This window comes from Suncus etruscus, chromosome 10 (genome assembly GCF_024139225.1).
Source record: "Suncus etruscus isolate mSunEtr1 chromosome 10, mSunEtr1.pri.cur, whole genome shotgun sequence".
In the NCBI taxonomy this organism is placed as follows: Eukaryota; Metazoa; Chordata; class Mammalia; order Eulipotyphla; family Soricidae; genus Suncus; species Suncus etruscus.
The window spans coordinates 39,939,353-39,966,247 of NC_064857.1; the positions used below are offsets into that span (position 1 = coordinate 39,939,353).

Genomic DNA, 26,895 nt, shown 5'->3' on the forward strand with positions numbered 1-26,895 from the left:
TGTGTTTTCACTTATTTCATATAAAAGAAATATGGTTCAGATAATATAAATAATTTGTGTAAGTTATATGATTTTAAAATGATAGTTGAACTGAGGATGTACCTCAAAGGACTATAGAATATGCTTTGAATTTGGGAACACTGGATTGCACCCTAAATTTTCCTTAAGAAAGTATGCTCTAAAGAAACAAAAATAATGACAGTATTAATGGTGTGGCTTTTTGGCTTTTTCTTCCTGAAATGCTAGAGATTGAACCCAGAGCCTCACACCCCCTTGCCCTTAGTTTTAATATTTTCAAAGATAACTCTGGCACTCAAGACATGAAATAAAGGGCCCGGAGAGATAGCACAGTGGCGTTTGCCTTGCAAGCAGCCGATCCAGGACCTAAGGTGGTTGGTTCGAATCCCGGTGTCCCATATGGTCCCCCGTGCCTGCCAGGAGCTATTTCTTTTTCTTTTTTTTTTTTTTTTTTTTGGTTTTTGGGCCACACCCGGTAACGCTCAGGGGTTACTCCTGGCTATGTGCTCAGAAGTTGCTCCTGGCTTGGGGGACCCTATGGGACACTGGGGGATCGAACCGCGGTCCTCCAAGGCTAGCGCAGGCAAGGCAGGCACCTTACCTTTAGCGCCACCGCCCGGCCCCTGCCAGGAGCTATTTCTGAGCAGACAGCCAGGAGTAACCCCTGAGCACTGCTGGGTGTGACCCAAAAACAAACAAACAAACAAACAAAAAAACAAGACATGAAATAAAGTTGGACCACGTACCTTCTTTACATGAGACGTTAGGGTTGATCCCTAGTACCACAAAACAAACATGACTTGTAGAAACAAAGGACTCAATTGGGATAGTATTTGGGTGAAACAAGATTTAAAGACATATATGCAGAAAAAATGATTTGAAAACTACATGAGTATTTGGAGTTTCAAAAAATGCTATTAAGAATTCCTTCTTTGGGCTCGGAGAGGTGGTTGGTTCGAATCATGGTGTCCCATATGGTCCCCCATGCCTGCCAGGAGCTATTTCTGAGCAGACAGCCAGGAGTAATCCCTGAGCATCGCCGGGTGTGGCCCAAAAACAAAAAAACAAAACAGAAAAAGAATTCCTTCTTTGACAAAAATGATAACAAATCCTATAGAGAAAAAGGAAGGCTGATACAATCTTACCTCTAGATTAAGGTACAGCTAAATGTGTGGTTTCATATGAATATATTAATGTGTGGCATAATTTTCAGAGAGTTCACTGTATCAATCCAGTCAAGGATAAATTCTAGTTGCTTTTAGTTGTAAGCAGCTTGGATAATAAAAAATATTAATGGACTTTTTGGCTAATCATAGTACTAAGACTATCATCTCAATATTAGCCTTCAAAAGCAGTTTAAGGAATGATTTAATTTTTAAGATTTTATTCAAATTATTTCTTTGTGATGCATCTTAGATTTTATAGGGTTTTTATAGGTATGAGTATAAGTATAGATAAATGAGTCGAGTTAGACTCCTTAGACACTTTTCTCCGAATAATAAAATTCCAATATTGATATTTTTACAAAATATAAATAGAAGTTGCAGAGAAAATTTTATACTATTAGCGTTCTCCCTTCTCCAAAATAGTGGCTTTATTTTTATTTTTGCCAAATATTAAATTGAATAAAATCATACTGAAAATTTATAGGATAGGGGTGGCAGCCACTCCTGCCAGCTTTGTACTCCTGGGTTGTCCTGGTGGTATATTCGAAGTTCACACCATGTATATCTGGCAGTTGAATCCGGGCCAGCTGCATGCAAAGCAATAGCTTGACCCCTAAAATCTATATCCCTTCAAACATCTATTACAACTTTATTCTAACTTGCCATTCTATCAGTAAATTGATATAAGTATGAGATCTCAATATAAAAGTAAGATCAGTTTTTATGGAACCAAATATAAATGACCAAACTAAAAAAACTACAGTTTCTGTAATTTCTCTGAAATTTACATAACAAGGATGACAAGAACAGATTCAGTAACGTTTGAAATAATGGCGTCCTTATTCCATTTGAAATTTATATACATCACTCCTTTCAAACTGTAGAGTTTCTGCTGAGAATCTGCTGATAGTCATGTAGGGGTTCCCTTATTATCTGTAACTCTTTGCTTTTCTTTAATGCTTTTAGGATTCTCTTATAGCTTTTGATTTTTTTTCTTTCATTTTAGTTAGAATGTCTTCTTGTACATGTATCTGGATTTAATTTGGGGTGAACTTTTTGTTTTTAGGACTAAGTACTTTTAACTTGAGGAAGTTTGGTGATAGAATTTACTCAGGCTGGTAGAGAACAGAGTCTGATAGATTGTAAAGTTTGCAAGGGACTGAAACAGGCAGTGTATTCCCCCATGACTCACTGGGTATTCTTTATGAAGTCTGACTGCTTTCTGTAGGAGTAATGCTTGCTTAGTTTTGGAACTTAAGTTACTTGCTTAGTTACATTCAGTTATGGATTGGCAGGATGGATCTGGATCAGTTTGACTTCCAGGAGTATAAATAACTCATAATAATTGTCTCTCAACCCTGATTAAAACTCTTGGCCCCTGATTAGTCTTTTATTTGCTTGGGATAACTAGAACTCACTTCTAGAGTGTCAAGTTTGTTGAATTCACTTTTGCTTTTGAGATTGAAATGCGTCTGGCCCTTATGCAGAACAGCTATCAGCAGAGACCATCAAGATGGAATCTGTTTTCAGCTCTGAACCTTATCTTGTTTCTTGTCCACAGTTGTAAACAAAAGGCTGATATGTCAAGCATTTGGTATCCTATTTCCTGTTTTTCAGGAGAAAGTTCTGCACCATAGAAATTTCTTCTTGATTATTCCCTGTTACCTAACCAAGTGGTTTCTTACATAAGAAGGATATCTGTCTCCAAACCATCTGTTGTCATTCTTTTTTTTTTTTTTTGATAAAAACTTAGTTCATCAGGCTTTTAGATGAGTTTCTATGTAGATTAATCCAAGTTTTGATAGTAGATCTTCTGTGGTTGCAACAGGAGGTAAATACCGATTCTCCCTAATTAGACCATCTTAATCTTGTCTCTGATTTTTTTTTTTAACTTTAGCTATGCCTCTGCCTCCTGAAGAAGAAAAGGAAGTACCACCAGGTATGCCATTTTATTAGTTATATTGCTTTTTTTAATAATTTCACTCTATTGATAATTTTCTGGTAATATTCATCCTATCTATATGAAGTGTATTTATGAAGCATAAAAATCTTGAGAAATATCTAAATTACAAATTAAAAATCTAAATCATCTAAATCTTTAAAAAAATTTTCTATATTGGGTGAATTTGGGGTGAACTTTGAGCCATAGTAGTGAGAAAAATATGTTAGATTCAGTTGACTACAATTTTAGACAACAAGATGAAGTACCAAAATACCAGGTGAATTTTGCTGTGGTGGTAGTAGAAATCAGCTGTTAGTTTGTTGGCTTTGCCACATTTCCCTGTGTTTTTACTGATAGAACATTTGATAGAAGACATGGAATCAGGATTGCCATTAGATAAAATATATAGTATGTAAATGAGCAGCATCATGCTTGTTCCTTCCTGTTCCCTTTCTTCCTTAAGAGCATCATTAGTGCCCTATGGCAAACCATGGCATTTAGAAATGACACTAACTAAACTGTAATCAGAAATTAACATTTAGATCTTGTGCAGTATGAAAAATTGTTTCCTTCATAGAAGAATATATTCCTCATTGCCAGGGGTAGTAGTTTTTGTTTTATTTTTCTTGTTTTCCCTCATTCATGTCTATTGCTACATTCATTACTTTATATTATACCCAATATGAATTCTCTAGTGATGATGTACATTACAATTATTAATTTTGGTAGAGGTACTTGTGTCTGCCAAAAATTTTTGAATATTCAGTATCCCGGAGTACTGTTTTTATAATCAAGGAATATTTGTTATTGTGCTTCAGTTTTGTTGTTGTTAGTAAAGCATGGTAGATTTTATTGGATAAAATTTACTTTGAAAGGTTTAAAGAGGGCCCGGAGAGATAGCACAGCGGTGTTTGCCTTGCAAGCAGCCGATCCAGGACCAAAGGTGGTTGGTTCGAATCCCGGTGTCCCATATGGTCCCCCGTGCCTGCCAGGAGTAACCCCTGAGCACTGCTGGGTGTGACCCAAAACCAAAAAAAAAAAAAAAAAAAAAGAAAGGTTTAAAGCGAGAGGAAAGGAACATGTTGAAGAGAGAATATGGAGTTGAAAGAGCAAGCCAGTACTTCAGCTTTGCTTCGCTTACTTTATGATGAGAATGCTTTAGGTCCCGATAGTTGTATATGCACACATCTTTAATAAAATTGAATTGGTTGTATTATAATGTGAAATGGTACAGTAAATCTATGGAAAAATTGATCTTCTGCTTATTGACCTCTGGGCATAAGTATTTCCTGGCTAGAAAGGATAGGCCATGCAAGAAACATTAATACTTTGTTCAGCTCTGTTAGTTTACTCTTTGTTATTGAGTGATGCGTTATAATAGGTCATATTTCTACTTTGTTGAGGTATAATAGATTACTAATTTAGCAATTCTGTTTATTGCCCATTCTTTTCAAAAAAGTGTTTCATAGGTATTCCTAAAAGTAAAGTTTCTACAGCATTGGCTTTCCTTAGATATAGATGTTTTCAAATTTATCCTAAAAATCTTCTTGGATCATAAAATAACAGTGGTTGGATTTCTGGAAGATACTTGTTAGATGAAATAATTATTAGCCCAAACATATAAAGCTCAACATTTGATTAGTATACATATTCTAAAGCATAATAAGCCCTCTGTAAATGTGGCTGCTGTGTTGTAATTAATTAGCTTGATGTTTGAAGTGAATCAAGAAAAGCTAAATTCTAAAAGACCTTCTCAAGAAGTTGTAATATTTTATTTGGTATCATAACATTTGATTGTGCCTCTACACAATTTCGATTTGACCTTGCCAAAGGAGAACGTGTGGCTGAGAGTCAGCAGTTGTTAATGTAATTATTGAAATTGCTTTGCTTATTTCCATTGCTTTGTGCCTTTTATTTTACATTAGTGTTTCTATTCTACATTGTAAAGAATGATAATAATAAATTTGTTTTTATTATATTTAGTGCAACACACTGGTTTTGTAGGTGTGTTTACTTATGTATGTGATTGCAGAAACTTTGGAAACACAAATTGTAGAACCCATTTTTATACTGTCATAACTTTTTAAGTTTTGTCATTCAGTAGAAAACTCAAAATAGGAGCCTCTGCAAGATGCTGGATAATAAACAATTAACATTAATTAAAATGAATTAATTCATTTTTCCTTCAGCCAGAAATTACTTTATGGTTTTTTTGATCATTCTGAGACTAGATTATATAAATATAATACTGTTTTTATTTTTCTTTTGCTGTGATAATCCCACAGGGCAGGAAATCTTATTTCACATTGTTTCAGCTATACTTACTAAGATTATGTTGGTGCTTTTCTAAGCATATTACATGAGTTGAATTATTTAGTGTTTCTTATATTATAAACCAGTAAATGTGCTGTCATCGGTGTTTTATAAATAAAAAGACACAACCCTAACCCAAACACTGGCAGTATTGGAGTAAAAACTTGTATTTTAGTACTAAAGTTTTTTTTTTTTCTAGTTTCTTTACTCTAGAGGACTTTAAGTCATGGAATTCTTAAAGCTCATGACATTTTTATATTATTTTGGTGTGATAAAAATTGAGATGTTGTATTCTTAACATTTAAAAATATATATATACTCATCAATTAATACTCAGGAATGTTGGTGACTAATTCATTGTAAAAAGTAAGTTGTTCAGAAGTTTCACCATCTTTGATTTATATGTTTGGTTCATATCTAAGTGACTTATTTGAGCACTCTTAGCAAGAATATAAAAGATTTTTCCTAAAGATGCATCGCTCTAATTTAGAAGTCATTCATATTTAATACCAGATTTTCATTATTGTTCTTGTAGTTGATGTTGTTTGGGGCCACATCCAGTGGTGCTCAGGCCTTAATCTTGGCTCACTGCTTCGGGATCACTACTGGTGGTGCTCAGAGGAACATATGTGGTGCTAGTGATTGAAACAGGGCTAGTCACATGCAAGTAAAGCACTTTTCCCTGTGCTACCACTATGGCTCTAAATATCAGATTAAAAAAAATTAAACTCATTTATCTTAACTGGTCCCATCAATATTTTCTCTCTTGCACTACCTCCAGAAAAGATGATTTATTTGATTTATTTAGTTATCTATCTATCTATCTATCTATCTATCTATCTATCTATCTATCTATCTATCTATCTATCTATCTATCTATCTATCTATCTATTTGTTTTTTTGGGTCACACCCGATAGTGTTCATGGGTTACTCCTGGCTCTGCACTCAGAAATTGCTCCTGGCAGGCTCGGGGAACCATAAGGGATGCCTGGAATCGAACCAATGTCAGTCCTGGGTCAGCCGCATGCAAGGCAAACACCCTACTGCTATGCTATCTCTCAGGCCCCAGATTAAATTTATCTTTAAAAATAATATTCATATTAACCAAAACGGACTGATGTGAGCATATGTGTTTCCAATGATTCTGTTGCTCCTTCTCTTGGAAGATGGAGTTGAAATGTTCAATCCAATTCATGGCAGAATATCCTAGTTGCAATGATAATTTCCTCATTGCATCTGTCTAGAACTTTCACTGATGCTGTCTTAATCATTTTTTAACACTGAGCACTAGGGCCCTAACAAGCTGTAAGCTGTCAGCATTGGGGTTATGTGTTTCTAATTTATTTTTAATAAATACCTCTTTTGTATTCCATTACTATTGATTATCATTATTAGACATACAATATTAGAGAGGCCAAAGTGTTAGTACAGTATAGGCCCTTGCCTTGCACTTAGCCAACCCAGATTAGATCCCTGGCACCCATTCTAGTCTCCTGAACCTCAGCAGGATTGATTCTCAGAGTGCAGATCCAGAAGTATGTCTTCTGGATAAAAAGAAATTTATACTGAGCAGCCACTGTGCTTCCAGCTTTATGAAGGGCAGAGAAGATCCAGGATCTCTGTTGTTACTGTTGATAGTAGTTCAGAGGTTGGTGAGCACACAGTAGGCAAACAACTCGCTGTGTCATTAAGGAGGAAGTGGCAGCACGGAGATAGCTAGTTCACGCATGTCACTGTGGTAGGACTGAGATATAAAATGCAAATAGGTTCTTCCAGGTGTGAAGCAGAAGAAACTAACGAGTAACTGACACTTAAAGGGAAACGTTAATAATGTGCCAGTAAGAGGGATACAATAACAGGATGAAAAATAGAAAGTGTTCCTTCTTGGAGGAGAGGTGCTTAAGTTTTTAAATCTAGGCCTGATAATGACAGAAAAATGCCAAGCAGTGTGGTAAGAGGATCAAACCTAGATGTGAAAAGTGTAGTGCAGGAAGGAGGTAGAAGACCGAGGTGGGCACTGCACTGTGATAGAAGACATGGAGAGAGAGAATCACTTTGGTGACTATCAGGGTTGGAAGGAATTTGATGAAAGAGGGATGATTAAGGAGGAAGAGTCCAGGTTATTTCCCATGTTCTGCCTTGAATGAGTGAATGACTGAGTGGATGTTGGGAAATTTTTGTGAAGGCTGAGGGTGCACCCAAACAGTACTAACGTGTTCCAGGGTCGAATCTCCAGATTCGGGGCCAAGCTAAGTGGGTCTAATTGTTCAGTTCTTAGGTCTCATGATGTGGTACTGCTCAATCCAGGCTTGCTGCAGATCTCTGGTGCTAACCCCTCCACACACAGTTCAGAGCTCTATGAATAGTGGGGGGATTCCAGCTCAGCACTTAGCTCATACAGGGCTTTCCTGCTGTGTTGGAAATACCAATGAAAATATAGAAGATAGGAGAAAATGCTCAGTAGCAAAGGAGTCTGATTTTGGAGATACAGGATTTTCAACTTGTTGAATAAATCACTTTTGAATGAAGTTGTCTCTATGCCTTGAGAAGATTGTATTTAATGTTCAAAATTTGTAACTGAGTTTTTTGTTTATTTTCCTTTTTAACTTCCTACTCTGAATTTGTTTTTATGATATATTACAGAGGAGCTTATTCCATGCTAAGTCAAACTAATTGATAAGGGCTAAGAGAAACTAAAGTTAAACTTTTTTTTTTTTTTAAGAACCTTTCTCAAGATATATTTATCAGAGAAGAATGTAGTCAGATAGTACAGGAGTTAAAGTGCTTGTCTTGCACACAGCTGATCTGGGTTGGGTTCTGTCCTGAGGTAATGTGATCCTTTGAGCAAAAGCATCACCAAGAGTAAGTCCTGAGCACAGTCAGGTGTGGCCCCCAAACCAATGAAACTAATTAAAAAAAATACTGGAAGCAGATGTTGAACCATCAGTTTGATGAACCTTGATATGTGATATGTCCTGTCGTCATTATACATAAAGCTCCAACGCACTAGAACACTCTCTCTCTCTCTCTCTCTCTCTCTCTCTCTCTCTCTCTCTCTCTCTCTCTCTCTCTCTCTCTCTCTCTCTCCTCTCTCTCTCCCCCTCTCCCTCCCCTCTGTCCCTCAATAATACCTTCCCCAGTGGTAAACACAATTCTGACCTGTCTTAAAATATTGAGTTAACTGCTTTTGTGCTTTTATTTATTTATTTTGCCTTTTTGAATGGTGAGCTTTGGGAACTACTTGCTAGTTTGTGCTTGGGAATCATTCCTGGCAGTGTTTGAAAGCCTATACTTCAAACATTTAGTCTACCTGCTAAGCTCTGTCTAATGGAACCATAACTAAACACACACAAATTACACAAACTTATAGCTACTTATTTCATCATTGTTTAGCATTCTGAATTATATTTATTTTGTTAAATAGAGAAATAAGATTTTATTTATCTAACTGTAATTTAAAAATCCACTTCAACATTGGTGATGGAATACTTCTAATTTGGAATTATTACAGATCTATCATTTGGTGGACACAAATACTCTTTTTCTATTGGCTACATCAAAATATGTGCAATTTTGATTTATCACCAAATGATTATGGTTATGTAAAAATCTCTGGTTTTATACACACATGAAGAGAAAGAAAGGAAAGAAGAAAAAGGAAAAATTTGACTTAATACTGATGACCACCAATTCCTTTCCATAACTGTAGTATAGATCCAATTGGGTGGTAAAATAAATCAGATACCATGGCTGGGAACGAGAGAGTATTTGTAAGAGTTGGACAGGAATGAATTATGATTCTTAAAAATACTATATACTTTATTTTTAAGCAACTTTCTATTTTGTCAGTAACATTAAAAGTTGACACAAATTTATCCGAACAATATATTTTGACTGCAGCTTACAGTGATTAACTTCTTGAAAATCCTCTTTATATTGCTTTTTGAAAATCATGTTAGTTATTTTTTAATTTCTACTTAATACTAGAATAAAGAGTTATGATCATAATGGAAGAAAGATTTAATGCTTGTATTTCCCAAAAGGAAAATTTTACATTTAGTTGTAGCACTCAGATTTTCTAAAGAATCCCAGCTTTTTATCAGCAGCATTTCAAGTAATTCCCAGGCATTTCTCTAGGTTCTGTTATCAGGTTACCCTTACAAGCAGAACCAGGAAAAAAAAAAAATTAAAGATATAGGAAAGCATCAGCTTCTATGGTGGGTTTTTAAAAACAGATTGAAATGAAGCCGTTTCAGATATTTTTAGTTGGTCCTATAATTTAGATTTCCCCTTATTTTTGCAGATACTTAAAGCTTCAGAAAGACTGCCCCCACTACCACAGGAGGACCACCCTAACCATACGCTCCAAAAGATGGCTGTGATAGATCTTGTGAAGTAATTATTGAGCAGACCAAGATCTTGGGAATGAACACTAAAGATGTTTTGAATGGATCATAGTCTACTGGCATTTTAGTATTTTTTTTGGAACCTAGAATTACATGTACTGTTGCATTCTTGCATGCCTTTTTTCATAGCAATAGTGCATCCACTAAATTCTTTTTTTTTTCCTTTTTGTGATACAGCTTTTAGCTCTCTTTGTAATTGCATTAATTTGTTTTTCAGACAACAGTTAATCACTATATTGATAATGTAGAGAATAATTGTCTGGCAGAGCTTATAATATTAGTAATGAACAGTAACTGTACTGGACTGATTTGTTTCCACTGTGATCTATCTGATTTAAAAGCCATCAAGAGGGCCTGACTTTGGCACTCTTACAAGATTAGCAGTCATCATTAGCTGTGAATATTTGAGTTGTCTATGTCTGCACTGATATCCTCACAGGAGATTTCTACACTAACTTTCAATATTCAGGAAATATGTCCAGGCTTGAAGTGTCTAAGGTATTGAGTTCATTTTTAGAAAATTAATAAATAGTTCAATCAAACATTCTAATTATTATAGTTATATTTCAAAGTGAAGGGGAAAGACCTAGAATTCATCTTTCGAATGTTTAGGGAAAATGTATGACTTCCTGAATTATGCAAAAATGCTTTGGGGAACCTTGGGCTGATCATAGAATAACTATAGTTCAATTGTATTTACATTTTAAAAAGCAATTTTATTATTGGCTAAATATTTTTTTGCCTTTGGCTTATGCACGAAATATAATGGCCTCAAAACACTAAGACTAGCTTTAATAAAGCAAATGCTTTTCGTAGAATGTATGAAACACTCCCAGAGCCAGATACCTACTGTTACTTTTTACAACATCTGAGGCTTTATTTATTTAATTATTTTTATTTTTATAACTAAAGAGTCTCTTTTATGTTAATGTGGCTTGCTTTGGTTTCAGAAGTGGTAGTTCTAGTGAAAACATTTTTATGCTAGAAAAGTTAACTACTACATTCTTTTAAAGCAGGGGTCTCAAACTCAATTTACCTGAGGGCCGCAGCAGGCAAAGTTGGGGTGATCCTTGAGTGCAAAGTCAGTAGTAAGCCTTGAACATTGGGGGGTGTGACCCAAACAACTAAAATAAAACAAAACAAAAAAAGATTCCTCTAGGGCAGGGCCACAAAATGTTGTACGGAGGGCTGTTTGTGGTCGAGTTTGAGACCCCTGTTTTAAAGGGACCAGGAGTTATACATTTTTTAAAAAAATTCCTAAGAAATGGTTATATTTATGTGTCAGAGTAGCTTTTGGCTATGTAAACATTGTTTTAAAATAAGGTGTAAACAGTGTTTTAAAATAGGTAACTTTGTTTTTCCTTTATAGGATTAAAAGAGATTTATATTTTTTATCAATATAAATATGTTACAATGTTGTAAGTTATATATGCCAGTTCAATGTATAGTGAGCTCAAAATAAGTTAGTAAGAAAAGCAATAATTTGGGACCAGAGAGATGCCATGGAGGTATGGCATTTGCTTTGCATGTAGAAGGTTGATGGTTCGAATCCCGGCATTCCATTTCTGAGCATAGAGCCAGGAGTAACCCCTGAGCGCTGTTGGGTGTGACCCCCCCCTAAAAAAGCAATAATTTCTAAAGCTGTGACACATGCTAATACACGATACATGATAAATGATAATTCTTATTGTGAATTATAGAACACTGCTTTTAAAAATCAATTTTTAGAAAAATAATGTAGAAGTAATAAATAATATAGAATTTACTAGATTTTTATGTATAATTCCCTGTAGCACTCTGGAAATTGAGAATTTAGTGGGCTTTTGCCAACCTCAGGTATTTTTTAAAATCAAAATGTCTGAATTGATGAATTCTGTCTTTATAAATATATGCCAAGCCAGGGAATAATAATAAATTGTTTAAAAATAATGTAAATGTCTGATGTTTAATGTTGTTTGAGTGCAATAAAACACGGAAGAATTAATACTTGATATTGTCATTATTTTGAAGTTTCTTATTTCGTTATTATAACAATCAGGTGGGGTCTTTTGCGGGCATCATTTAGAACATCTTTTGGGATGAACATAAAATCATAAAAGAGTACTCTAAACCACTTAACCTATTTCTGAAAATAATAGTTATTCACTGAATATTGGTTTTTAGTGTGCTATTCTGGGAGCAGTATTAAAATGGATATTTGTAGTATACTAGATTGAAAATCTAAGTAGCAAGTGTGAATAGGATCAGTTTAGGGCATGAAAGCAATTAGGAAAGTAATGAGTAATAATCCAGTTGATGATATGGTCTGACTTGGAAGAGAGAGAGTTAGGATGAAAAGGTAAAATGAAAGAATAGAGGAAAAGAGTGTCTACCTCGGCATTGGGTATGTGTTGCCCACTAGGGAGAAAGGAGAACTCAGGACTGGGTCTTGGAGAGTGAAGAACTATTTGTGATGAGTTCAGAATGGAATCATCTGACCTGGATGAAAATTAACTTTGGGTGTATGTTGGGTCCAATAAGATTAGCACAAGATTAGCAGGAATATAATATATAGGCATGAGGATATTTGAATACACAAAAGAGACTTTTGTTTCCCTAATTTTAATTATAACACTGTGATTTACCAAATTGGTCATAATACTGCCATTTCAGGCATCAAATATTCAAACACCAGTTCCACCACCTTCTTTCACTGTTGTCACCAATCTTCCACCCACTACCATTGCCTGTTTCCATCCAGGCACGAACAAATTTACTCCATATTGCTTCAAATTTACTTCATAACGCAAAGACAACTTGAATTATTAAAACTTAAATCCACACAGGTCAATTTGGAAAGATTGTTCTGTCTCTCTATGGTGTTACTAAAATTAGTGTCTTAAGGATTTACTGGGCTGTGATTAGTGCTAGTTCAGCCTTATGTGTTACTATTTAGACTCACTGAGGTTGGTAGATTACTGTGTAACTTTCCCACTTTTTCTGGGAATGACATTAGGAATGACTTTCTACTGGGATGACACTACTATAAGACATTGAGGTATTCTTTGGCCAAACTTGGCTGCAAGGTCTAGGATTTGTAGATCTAAAATGAATTTGGTTGCTTGAAAGTTTGATAAGGGTAAGTTTTGGGGCTGGACTGTTTCTGTTAGAGAGAGCAGGGGCTGGTTGTCAGCTGCTGTGGCTCATGCAGAAAAGGGAATCTATCCACACCCACCCCTGAGAATGCAACCCAGGTATCAGCCAGGGCTAGATAGACTACCTGCAAAGTAACTGGGGCCATACTTTTCCTATGGACCTTAGCGGAGGAGCAGAGCTGTTTCTCAAGAAGATGGTGGTAGTGGGCAAGGATCAAAGTGGCTTGTTTTAATGATTGTATGATAATCCTTTAAAGATATGGTCATATTATTTCCATTAACTTTCAAAAAAATTTCTGTAAGATAAGGTTGAATGAAATGTTACTGTGATGAGAGGATGTGTGACATTTTTAGAATGTGCATGTTTAAACCCTATGTGTTGCAGATTTATTCTAGTCTTATAATATTAAGAGTTGGATGAAACAGATAGTGACTTTTGTGTACTGTCTGTGCCTGAGAGACACAGTATATGGTTAGAGTAATAAAAAATATGACTATCTTAAGTGATTTTATTTTATTTCTTTATTTTTACTATTAACAAAAATAACAAAATTTAACAAATTAACAAATTTATTAACAAAATTGCTTAGACTTCCTAAGCCTTAGCTTTCTTATTGGTAAAATTGACAATACCTTTCAGGATTGCGAGTAAATGAGAAAATTGACATTAAATATTTAACACAATTCTCAGAATATATTAAATGTTTAACAGTCATTCTTGGCATGGAGAGTTATAGGTGAAGTCTCCTAGGGAATATGTACAAAGTGTAAAGTAAAACATTCCACACAATGCTCTTAGAAAAATTTCTTGACCTAACCTAAAACTAAACTTTAGCATTAGAAACTTGAGAGACTAAAATGCCTGCTTTTTTTGATTTTTACCATGCCCAGACATACAACTCAGATCTCAGTATGTTGAAATGATGTTAGGAACAGAAGAGGATATAAGAGAGAACTTTTGTCCCAAGGCTAAAACCAGTCTGGGAAGACCTTTTTGAGATTAGGCTTCTTGGCCTACACAGTACAGCTTTGGAGGAGGAAGAAAGGAAGGTGATACACTGTGCTCCTGGAGGTATGCCTGGCCAGGGCCCTTGCAGCTATTTGAAATGCAGTTAATTCAAATCTTTCCTTTCTAATTTCATTCCAGAACCAGAAGCTTTGTAGAAAAGTCTTAACTCTCTTTTAAGCCAACACCAGGTAGTTTTCTATTAGATTAGAAATTTGTATATGATGTTTGATTTTCCACATTATTTCTGCCATGGGCAAGTAATAGATTAATTCTCAGATGTTGAAGACTGTGAGCTTTAATACTATTACTCAATCCTCTATCACTGAATCTTATATTTTATTTTCTATTAAGGATGTACCACCTTACTCTTAGTTTTGGCAGGATTGAGGGTATAGGAGGAGGGGGGATTTGTTACTCCCAGGAATGCTCAGGGGTTATATCTGGCTTAGGGAACTGGGGGAAATGTTGGTGGTGCTGAGGAGACTATCTGTGATATTGGAGATTTGAACCAGGGTAGATCAAATGGAAGGCAAAATTATTACTTTCTGACCTGTCCCTAACAAACTTTTTGAGGATATAGTTAGTAAGATGTGAAATTCTAGAACATTCAGCAGAGATCTACAGAGGTGTCTTGTTTGTCTTAAATATGATATTACCTCTTGTAGCTAGTGCACATGTTACGGGCTACTTTATAAAAGTCATTTGCAGAAATGATTTAATTCCTTTTTTATGTTTAAAAGGAATGATAAAGTAGAAATAATATGCTTTGCAGTAATGTTCACTACCAATCTTCATAATGTTGAATATTTTGCTTTTTTAATCTCTGCTTCTTTGCTTCTATGTGGCGTATGAGTAAATAAGAGGCAGCTTCTGATATACTTGGTACCTAGTCCAACACATGATCACTTTCAAGACTTCAAAGTCAGGGTATAAGGGAGGAAACTAAGGAACATTGGTAGAGAGAAGTTGATACTGTTGGTGGGACTTGTATTAGGACATTCTATGTCTAAAAATTCAGCTGAATAATTGTAATTAATGCTGCTTTACATGATTTCTCAAAGGAGGAGAAAAAAATCCAACAAAGCCTACCCTATAAAAATCCATGTTTTGTACTAGAAGCTTGCCTCTGATTTTGTTTCAATTTTCAAAAGTGAAATGGTTTGTACTCATGATTGTGGGAAACTGACTCCAAAAACTGAAGCACTTTTTGTTGTTGTTGTTGTTGTTTTTGGGTCACACCAGGCAGCGCTCAGGGGTTACTCCTGGCTCTACGCTCAGAAATCGCTCCTGGCCGGCTCGGGGGACCATATGGGATGCTGGGATTCGAACCACTGCCCTTCTGCATACAAGACAAATACCTTAACTGCTGTGAAGCACTTATTTTTATTAAGTCACCATGAGATACAGAATTAAAAGTCGTTCATAGTTGAGTTTCAGTCATACAATGTTCCAAAATCCATTCCTTCAACCACTGTTCATTTTCCACTTATCAACTTTCCCTGTTTCTCATTCATTCCTGTCACCCAATCTGCTTCTATGGTAGACATTTTTATTTTCTCTTTCTAACTTGTTCTCTCCATTTTCCCCTATTTTCAAGACTATCTCATTAGCATATAATAATTTCTATTCTATTATCTCATGATTGTATTTATGAAAGTCACCCTCAATTACACCAGGGAAAAGACAGTGACTTTACTCTTTTCCTCTGTTTCTCAATTTCAGCTTCCCTTTTTCTCTACATATATACACACATGTTCCTCAAAAGGTTCAAAGACTATTTCTTTTGTGTGTGTGTGTGTGTGTGTGTGTGTGTGTGTGTGTGTGTGTGTGTGTGTGGTTTTTGGGTCACACCCGGGAGTGCTCAGGGGTTACTCCTGGCTCCATGCTCAGAAATTGCTCCTGGCAGGCACGGAGGACCATATGGGATGCCGGGATTTGAACCAATGACCTTCTGCATGAAAGGCAACTGCCTTACCTCCATGCTATCTCTCCGGCCCCCAAAGACTATTTCTTTACCTAGAGACTTCCCTGGAACTCTGATCAACTAATCTATCTGATTAAGCTTTTAGACAACAGACTGGGCATGAGTTTATAATTGCAGAAATGAAACACCAACATTGGTCTGTTGAGTTTTCCTTGTGGAGGTGAAGTTCCCTTGGTTGATTCAGGTTCGTTGTGTGTTTCTGTGACCAGTAACCTCATTTATGGGAGAGACATTTAGTCTGATGACTGAGAGGCTGGCATATTTGGGCATGCCTCATCTCATTCCCTCAGCAGGTGAATTATGATGCACACTTGAACTCAGCACATATGCCTCCATTGCTCACTGAGTGCAAATGAATTCTTTAGACTCAGATCTACTATATCGGCTGCATTAACAAAATATATATGGTATACTACAAAACACCTTTTTGCCCTCACGCAGCTGTACTCAGGCCTTACTCTTACCTGGCGCTGCACTTGGGGATCACTCCTTGCACATTTGAGTGACTATAGATGGTGTCAGGGATTGAACACAGGTCAGCTGTGTGGTATGCAGGTGCCTTACTGTCTCTCTGACCCCAGACTACTTAAATTATTATTTTTTTTTATTGAGACTGATGTGACTTAACAAGTCTTTCACAGTTATATTTAAGGTACATAGTGACAGTGAATTAGGGCAATTCCCACCACCAGTCTTGACCTCCCTCTGCCACTGTCCCAGCATGCATCCTATTCCTTTACCCTTAGCCCCCTGGACTGCTAGTTAACAGGTCCCTTTTATTTTTAGTTTGTTGTAGTTTGGATCTCTTGCTTCTATTGTTGTTGACTTTGGGTTGGGTATTTAGGTCTGATCTTTTTATTTCCACTCACTATTGTGAGACTGCTTGCCCCTGGTACCCTGGTAGGAAGACAGTAATATGAGGCAGAACCAATGTTCTGTGGTTCTGTTAAAAAAAAAAAAAAGAAGTGAGCGGGAGATGGGAGACCCTGTCTAGAAGCCATAAATATAAATTTAAAAGAGGGAAAAAGAAAAAGAAAGAAAAAGAAAAAAGGGGGGGCTGGGCTGGAGAGATAGCATGGAGGTAAGGCGTTTGCCTTTCATGCAGAAGGTCATTGGTTCAAATCTTGGTATCCCATATGGTCCCTCGTGCCTGCCAGGAGTGATTTCTGAGCATGGAGCCAGGAGTAACCCCTGAGCACAGTCACAGTGTGACCCAAAAACCAAAAATAAAGGGGGGGGGCTGATGTGGCAAGTTTTTTTTTTTTTTAATTGCATAGGCATAGTAAGTGTTGGGGGAAATTAGAAAGGAAATTATCATGGCCTAAAGAGATACAGGGTGTCTCACCATTGAAGCAACATGTCATGAGACCAACTCCTGGCTCTGGACATGTTCATTGTCAAACTCCAAGGTCTTTGCTTATGGTTCCAGGAAACATTCTGCTCAGTCGTGGTTGTCAAAGTTAGTCCTCTGTAATTAGAGATCTTGGTCTTTGCATAGATCCTTTGCATAGACAAAGTCTAGGATAGAGTCTTTCTTTACAGTTCCAGGAGAAGTTCTCAGTGGCAGTTGTAGTCTTCTGTAATTACCGTATTTGCCGGTGTATAAGACTACCAGGCGTATAAGATGACCCCCTAATTTTGCAGTTAAACATAGGTTTAGGCCTATATTCGCTGTATCAGACAGAACGTTCCCGTGCTGCATGTGCTGCATGTGTTCCTGTGCTCATGTACCGCAGTGAGCCAATCACAACAAGCAAGGTTCAAAGGTCATACTGTAATAGACTTCTTTGGCCAATCTGAGCAGACTTTTTACAGTGTAGATTCAGGTACAGAACACTTTATAATTTGCATGCATCAAAAGCCTGCTTGGCTTGGCTGAGTTAGAGAGGCGGTCAGAGCAGCCTTGCCGTGATTGGTGCAGGATCGAGTTGGAAAATTTGTTTCGTGGCAATATCAGACAATTTTTGTTTAGCAGCATATTGAAACGTTTTTCGGGATATACTCAGCGTATAAGATGACCCCCGATTTTCGGTTGTTTTTTTTTTTTTTTTTTTTTGTTTCAAAAGTCGTTTTATACGCCGGAAAATACGGTAGTGATCTTGGTTTTTGCACGGATTCTAGGACAGAGTGTCTTAGGATTTATCTCACCATTAGGTGATGAGATAGTGCAACCTGCCCTTATTAGTTCAAGTTGTTGATGTATCCTCGTCATATGAACCTACCCTTGTGCAAGTTAGTGCTAGAGTGGTATTAGGGACTCCCTCCCGGGAGAGTGGGGGGGGGGTGAGTTTGATTTCTGGTTCTGGTGCTGGTGCAGGGAACTGTGCCAGATCTAAGGTTGGGATCTGGAGTTTGGGTTGGACTGTCGATGTCCTCTCACATGAGGTTTAAGTCGAGTTCCCATGATAAAAATTCAGGGAAAAAGGTGTCCCTGTATTACAAGATTTATGAGTTCTTATCCCTACTAGTTAAGAACTTGCTTCTATACATAAGATTGCCCCATTTTAGTGTGCCTATGAAAAAAGAAACGAAGCCATAGTCTTGGTGCATTTGGGGGTAAAAATAAAAAGCTATACAATCTCCGTGCCTTTTTTTTTAACCTGAACTTTTATCCCAAGCAAGACTTTTCTACTAGAATTTTGTACTAAGCAGAACGAAAACAAGCAAAAAAAAAAAAAAAAGAAGGGGGGGGGAATGGAGAAGGCTACCTTTACATTTGGAAATAAGCACACTTAGAAATATAGCTATTAAGGAATTAAACATACAAAGAAAATATATCCCCATTAAGTTTTTGACATAGTTTTTTTGGGAGATAAGATCCAGGACATATTTTTCATCCCACACAGTGGTCTTAATGGGTCTGAGAAATGGTTTGCAGGAGTAAGAAATCAGGTAGTATCATTTGCTGGGGGTCCCTCTGGAGCTGAATCTAGTAGCATGCTACAGTCCACACTGAGGGTGGGAGTTGGGAGTAAAAGGCCGCATAGAATGAGTCAGCAGGGGTTATGGCTGCAGCTTCTTGCTGGAGCAAGAGATATGGGACTGACAGGGTGTTCTTTCGCATTGGGAGCTGGGTGGCAGCTTACTGGAGCATGGGGCAATCTCAGTTCCTAAGGAGTTAATAGGGAAAGATAATGGATCAAGATTGAGGGGGTGAGAAGATAGAATTAGTTTTGAATGGGGAGGAAGTGGGGTATTATATAACGGGCTATATAAACTATAGGCATGGATTGTTTGCAATATAGGTTAAGCAAACAGAGGAGTCCACTGCATACACACACCCACTTAAAGACAGCCATTAGAGATCTATTCATAGCTTATATTTGGAGGCCTGTCCCTTATAGGATAGTCAGAGCTCTTGAAAAAGCCTGTCCTTTATAGGATAGTTAGAGCTCTTGAAAAATAATTAAAAATAGTAAATAATAAAATAGGTTAAAAAATAAAAGGGCCAGAGTGATGGCACAGCAGTAGGGCATTTGCCTTGCATGTGGCTGACCCAGGACAGACCACGGTTCGAACCCCTGGCATCCCATATTGTCCCTCAAGCCAGGAGTGATTTTTTTTTTTTTTTGGTTTTTGGGCCACACCCAGTGTTGCTCAGGGGTTACTCCTGGCTGTCTGCTCAGAAATAGCTCCTGGCAGGCACGGGGGACCATATGGGACACCGGGATTCGAACCAACCACCTTAGGTCCTGGATGGGCTGCTTGCAAGGCAAACACCGCTGTGCTATCTCTCCGGGCCCAGGAGTGATTTCTTAACACATAGCCAGGAGTAACCCCTGAGCATCACCGGCTGTCACCCCCCCAAAAAATAAAGATAAATAAATAAATTGGGCCAGCAGAGGGGAAAGATTATCCTATTTCTAGGCACTTTATCAATGGCAGGGTGAACTTTGCTAAATGAAGCTTTCAGGGTTAGATTGCAGATGGAGCATTTTAGGATAAACATAATTTTCACATCTAGAGTACTAAGTATCATAGTAATGAGCACTATAAGAGGAGTCTCCCCAGGGCTGGAGCGGTGGTGCAGTGGTAAGGAGTTTGCCTTGCATGTGTCTCACCTACAACGGATTGCAGTTTGATCCCCTGGCATCTCATATGGTCCCCCAAGCCAGGAGCGATTTCTGAGCGCATAGCTATAAGTAACCCCTGAGCATCACCGGGTATGGCCCAAAGTCCTAAAAAAGAAAAAAAAGAGGAGTCTACCCTATGTAGTATCCTTCATCATGTCTTGTGTAATATTCATCTTGTATTATCTTAAATTTTCAGCAACACAAAGAAAAACGGATGATCCAGAACAAAAAGAAAAAGGTGAGAGAAATCAAGTAAGCGTCTTTCAAATAAACGTAAGAGAAATTATACCGTCCATGAATAACACGATTTACTTTGTTTCAATTTAATTGTTTACTTGTTTAGTTGTTTACTGGTTTTATTATTTCAATAAATTTATAAACACAATTAGTTTCCTGTGTACAAGAGTAAAGCATCTTATTATTGAGTAATAAATGCTTTAATTATTAAATATTGTTATAATTTCAAGAAGCATTTTATTTGTAGGGACAAAAGTACTATCTAGGTTAAAAAGTGTTTCTGTGCACATAAAGAGAAGTTGCATAGATGAACTATAAATATGTATAAATATAAAGTGTATACTATCATGAATGATACTTTTCCTAATATATAAACAATACTTGAGCATATGAGTTTCTGGCCTGTGACTTCATTGGCATAGGCTATGAAGTAGGTATTTAGTTCATGTATTTTCCTAATTATTTCAGTATTATCAAATTTACATATATATTTTAGTTGATAATATGAAAATAGAGTTGATCAAATATTATTAAAGTTATATTTAAATATTTAACAGTATTCTTAAAGATTTACAGAGATAACATTTGAAAAGTTATGATTTGTAATGGAACTGGAAGATATTAGTTAAATGAAGTCAGCCAGAGAAGAATAAATACAGAAACATACAATTTATATGTGGTATTTATAATACCTGCATGAAGAAATGCAGTAGTCTAAATGGGAGTTATTGAGAACACTTGTCCCCAGAGTATAGCAAGGAGAAGGAAAGAAATTGAGTGGAAGACAATAAACACAAATATGAAAAGATTGGCTACAGGGGCCAAGTGGTCTCAGGTTTCATTGAGTTTTTATACTCTGTCCTTTCATTTTCTTCTGGCTCATATAGTTTCATTTGATAGAAATGCTGTATATCATTTGGACGTTCTTTTGCTTGCAATTCCACTTTGATCTTGCTGCTTTCCATAGTCTTTATCTTTCTATTTTTGTTATCTTTACATTTTGTCACTTGGAATTTAATGTGTTTTAGAGTTTTCCCAATTAGTTCTATTGCCACTGGACCCCTTTGTGACTCTCAGCTCCTACAATTCTCAACTTTGGGAAATTTGTATTGATGATTTTTTAAACTGTTATTTCTTTTTATTTTCTCTGTGTTTAAGACCATTATTTATTAATTTCTATTTAACATATATTGTAGTTAAATTTCTTTATCTTATATACCATGGTTTATAGAGTTGTTCATAACAAAGTTGTTTCTAGCATTCATTATCCCGCTACAAATATAAAATTTTCTCCAAACTGGTCATCAGTTTACCAACATTCCTAAAACTTGCTTCTTGGCAGATAGGAATAATTTACTTAATATTTTGTATACCACTGCTGGGACATCATAATTAAAATTATGCAGGTGGCCACACAGTCTACAAATTTGAGGAACAAGTTGAAGGTCAGGAAGGAGGTGTAGCATGGTTTTCTTTTAGAAAACCAAATCTTAAATGGTAGTCCCACCAAACCTTGGAAAGGGAAATCCAAAACATCAGTCAAATTGAAATAAGAAGGAAGTTTCTGCTGTTGTCTCTCTACCAGTGGTCCTCAAACTGGCCCGCGGGCCACATATTGTATTTGTATCTGTTTTGTTTCTTCATTGTAAAATAAGATATATGCAGTATGCATAAGAATTCGTTCATAAGTTTTGTTTTTACTATAATCAGACCCTCCAATGGTCTGAGGGACAGTGAACTGGCCCCCTGTTTAAAATGTTTGAGGACCCCTGCTCTAGACAAATTGATAAACAAAAAAGTGATGCTGTACTTCTTCTGTGACTTAAAGTATCAGTGCTCAGTGATCACAGAGGAACTGAAGCCAGACTCTCTGAAATACAGCACAAACACATAGAATAAATTCCTTATTTAAACATTTTAGCTGCATTAGGGAGATAGCTCAAGTGGTAGAGCACTGGACTAATTGTAAGTTTGATCCCTAGCACTATTATCAGGTATACGACCTGGTGGTTTTGTAGCCCCAGAAGGCTTGAGCACCCACTGCGATGCTGAGCATCTCTGAGAATTGACCCAGAGCTCCTAAACTCTGCCAGAGTTAGTCTATCACTTTTCAAACACTTAGAAATAAGATACTATAGGATGAGAGTGATTGTACAGTAGGGCACTTTTCTTGCATGTGAACAACCAGATTTGAACAACAGGAATCACTCCTGAGTGCAGAAACAAGAATACACCCTGAGTACCACTGAAAGAAAGGAATGTTGGTAAAACACTTTAATCTCTCTCCAATCTCTTGTCCAAACATCAAGATGATGGTTATGTGTAACAAAAGGATCAATTATATTAATATTTAATATAAAAGAATTGCATTACTAATCTTATAAAACTTAAACCTTAATCCACTACTTTTTTCATTAAAATATCTGAATTTAGGTAGTCTTAGACTAGTAATTAAGTCAAATGTTTTGCATAGCTTTTAACTTTTATTGAAACGGGATTCTTTTTTTTCCAGTAAAAGCATAAAAGTAAAGGTAGATCCCTCAAAGTGAGTTATATATTTAAGAATAAAGGACGATTTTTAAAACTGGATAAAATTAGCTCTATACAAAGTCACCAAAATTATTCACTTAGCATTTATTTATAGTGAAAATTTATTTCATCAAATGAAACTGGAGCCAGAATCACTTATGTTCAAGTTTCTCCAAGTCCTGGTAATGCCAGATAACCACCCAGAGTGTATCAAAGAAAACCAAAAAATACCCTCCCCCACATCCTGCATCTCTATTACTTTGCCCTATTGTACTTAAGGTAATAAGCACTTCCAGGAGAAATTCTGCTTTTTCTTGATAGCCTCTTATTTTGCCTTCCTTTCTTGTTTTCAAGATTTATTGTAGATCACATTCAAAACTTCCCTGTAAGTACCACATTACCATAACAGTTAGCTTCAGTTACTTGTAATTTTATAAATCGAAAATTTCAGGGGTTTACCCATGATAGTTTATTTATATTTTTTTGGATTTTTTGATTTTTGTTTTGGAACCACACCCAGAGGTGCTCAGGGATTACTTCTGGCTCTGTATTCAGGAATTATGGTAATGCTCAAGGGACTCTGTGGGGTGCCAGGGATTAAAATATGGCTGACCATGTGCAAGGCATACTCCATATGTACTGTACTATTGCTATGGCCCAAGAATTTATTTCTCAGCCACATGTCAATGAGGACAAGTTTAACTGGCTCCAGGGATCTTGCCCCTCTCTGCCATTGTGCTATCCCTAGTACATCACCTCATGCACTAAAGGGATGATAAAAGCTCAGGAAATCACTCTTTGGTGTTTGGAAGACTTTATATGGTACTGGGGAAAAGCCAGCACCTAACTCCTGTAGTATCTTTGGCCTCAGATCCTGGCAAATATTTGAAGACAAATATTATGATGATTATTCCTTTCCTTAGGAAATCAGCTTATTTCATTTTGATAGAGTGATACATTTAGGTTGGTGGGTCCACATATTATTCCAAAAGAGGTTCATGTTTAGAGATGCCAGATTCTGTAATAGAATCCAATTGTTTACATCTACCTTTGATTTTTTTTAAATTGCTATATCAGTTTCTCTCCACTGGATGTCATCGTTGCCCACTTATTCTGTATTCCACATCTACAACACACGGTAACTAAAAAGTATAGAATGCAATGCAAAAATGACTAAATGTCAAATTCTGACAAGTATTTTTATCTACTTATTTAGTATGTACCCAATATTTATTCTCTGTCTGGTCTTGTTTTGAACACTGTGTTAAAATAGAAAGGAAAACTCCAAGTGACAGGTCTCAAGGAACTTAGAGTAAATGTGTGTAGATGTATAATTTTTTAAAGTTGGTACTATAAAGCAGGAATACAGGGAATGAAGTGCCCTTATTGCTGCCTCTTGGACAGCAACATTTAAAGGTATCCACAGTGCTATGGACAAAGCTGTGCTTCAAGGGTGGCATAGGAGCAGCATCACTCTTATGGGAATTGTGCTTAGGTTGTATGACCATTAACCTGGTATTAGTGTGCCAGCTGAGGAGTGTTTGATAGGGCGGTGGAAAGCATGTCATCAAAGGAATTGTAGGGAGTAGATAGTACAGCGGGTAGGATACTCCTTTTCACATGCTGACTTGGGTTCAATCTTCAGTCCCCCAAGCCTCAGTAGGAATTATCCTGAGTTCAAATTTTGGCCCAAGATGTATACACAATATGTATGTATGTATGTATGTATGTATGTATGTATGTATGTATGTATGTATGTATGTATGTATCTGTCTGTCTGTCTGTCTCTCTCTACCTACCTACCTACCTCTCTCTCTCTCTCTCTCTCTCTCTCTATCTATCTATCTATCTATCTATCTATCATCTATATCATTGTAAAGTCTATGTCACAGCGGCCCTCTGTACAGCATTTTGTGGTCCTGTCCTAGAGGAATCTTTGTTTTGTTTTGTTTTAGTTGTTTGGGTCACACTCCCCAATGTTCAAGGCTTACTACTGACTTTGCACTCAAGGATCACCCCAACTTTGCCTCCTGCGCCCGCAGGTAAATTGAGTTTGAGATCCCTGGAAGCCCACTGAGTAAAAACTGATGGCTTATGCGCATCAATTAATGGGATGCTATTGGAAGATTCTTATAAAGTTGCCTTTTTTTAAAGGCCCATTTTGGCTTTAAGAGTACAAGATTGAAAGCAGAGAGACCCCTTGGGGCCGGTGAGGTGGCACTAGAGGTAAGATGTCTGCCTTGCAAGTGCTAGCCAAGAAAGGACCGCGGTTCGATCCCCGGCATCCCTTATGGTCCCCTCAAGCCAGGGGCAATTTCTGAGCGCTTAGCCAGGAGTAACCCCTGAGCATCAAATGGGTGTGGCCCCAAAAACAAAACAAAACAAAACAAAAAAGCAGAAAGACCACTTCTAAAATATTGACAGTCTAATGAAGAACTGATAACAGCCAGGATTAGTACATGAGTGTTAGAGGCATGTTAGAGAGATGTTAACCCTATAACTCATAGACTAATTCACATGTATTCTGTAAGGTTTACTATTGTAGATGTGAAGTCTGAGAGAAATAGACACTGTCAAAAAATGACTCAGAACTTCTAACGAAGATATCCCTCATGAATATAATAGTCATAAAAGTATGTAATATATGACTGACTTGATATCTTTAGAATATCAAGTATGAGTTGAACATATGTTAGCTTGTAAAGAAATTTATGGAGCAGTATAATACCTACCATTCTTATTAAAGGAAATATAATTTTGCTGTGTATGTGTTAGGTAGAATTACAGTTGGAATTTTTCCCTGAAAATTTAAATTAATGTACAGTATCACACTATATTATTCATTTAGTTAAAGATATGTTTACAGAATGAATTTTGTGATTTTCTGATGTTTTCCTAGTTATCATTTTTATTCTTTTAAAACATAATAATTATTGCCCTATCTAAGCACCAGATGGCACTAGAAAACAAGTTATGTTTATACTAGACAATATATTCCTACAGCATCTCAAATGGTGAGATAGCTCTTAAAGTGAGCAAACAACTTGGTATAACTAGTACCATATCTGGACACATCGTTTGATCATAGGAAAGTAAAGAAAACCAAATACAGACAAATGAGCAAACTCCATAACATAGTTTCTTATTATTAAAAAGAATCTCTTTAAGTCTGCAGGTTTTATTTAATTTTAATGGGGAAAGGAATTTATCACACCTCCTGGTGCTCAATATAGTATTGGGATCAGCTAAATATAAGACACATTCCTTACTTCTTGCAGTTCCAAATCTGGAACATCTAGAACCATATAGATGTAAATGTAACATATTTGAACAACAACCAAGTTGTTCCCCATTGTCCTTGGTATAAAAACTTATTTTTAGCCTATGACTTCTGGCTAGGGCTTTTCTCTATCCAGTGCTTTACTTCTATGCTTATCTGACAAACTTTGTAGTTTAGGATTGCTAACTAATGACTCGACTATGAAGCTTTCTCTTACTATAACTTTCCTTTCTGTTCCAGAAGAGGAAATGTGTTCTCATGAGTTGAAAGAAAACTAGGTTACTTTTAAGCATGTGTTTTTTGTTTTTGTTTTACTGTATTTGCCGGCGTATAAGACAACCCTTCAACTCATGAAAAACTTCCTAAAAGTCTTAAAAGTAAGTTACTTCTTAAAAGTAAGAGAGGTGCGGATCACTCGTCCCTGAAGCTAGAACAAGTTTCAGCATGCCGTATACCAGCATATAATATGACTCCCGACTTCTGGGAAATTTTTCATGGGTTGAAGGGTCGTCTTATACGCTGGCAAATACAGTAATTTATTTTAGATTCACTGTTTATTCAGAGAAAAAAGCATTGACTTCCCAAAGCTACTAATGGTATTTATCAAGTGTCTTCAGTAAAGAATAGAGGGTGGTATGTCTGTGTTTTATATAGAGAGAAGGAAATAGAGACACTGAGACTTGGAAGCCAACTTCCTTCTTTTTGGGGAGGCAATTGGAAATGGGGAGGGGGAAAGGATGCAGTCTGGTTTTTATATTTAGGATTTCAACTGATTGATAAGTTCTCTCAATTTACCTGTTAGG

General features: G+C 36.6%; 1 protein-coding gene across 1 annotated transcript in view; it reads left to right on the top strand.

Moving 5' to 3' along the window:
* The window catches only part of LOC126020481 (aspartyl/asparaginyl beta-hydroxylase-like), a 92,620-nt gene extending 82,655 nt beyond the window's left edge, over positions 1-9,965 (top strand). The window contains exons 12-13 of the mRNA XM_049781962.1: positions 3,082-3,123; positions 9,744-9,965. Of these exons, the coding sequence (XP_049637919.1) occupies positions 3,082-3,123; positions 9,744-9,751 (50 nt within the window). The 3' untranslated portion in view covers positions 9,752-9,965. The remainder of the gene's footprint in view (positions 1-3,081; positions 3,124-9,743) is intronic.
* Positions 9,966-26,895: the final 16,930 nt, after the last annotated feature.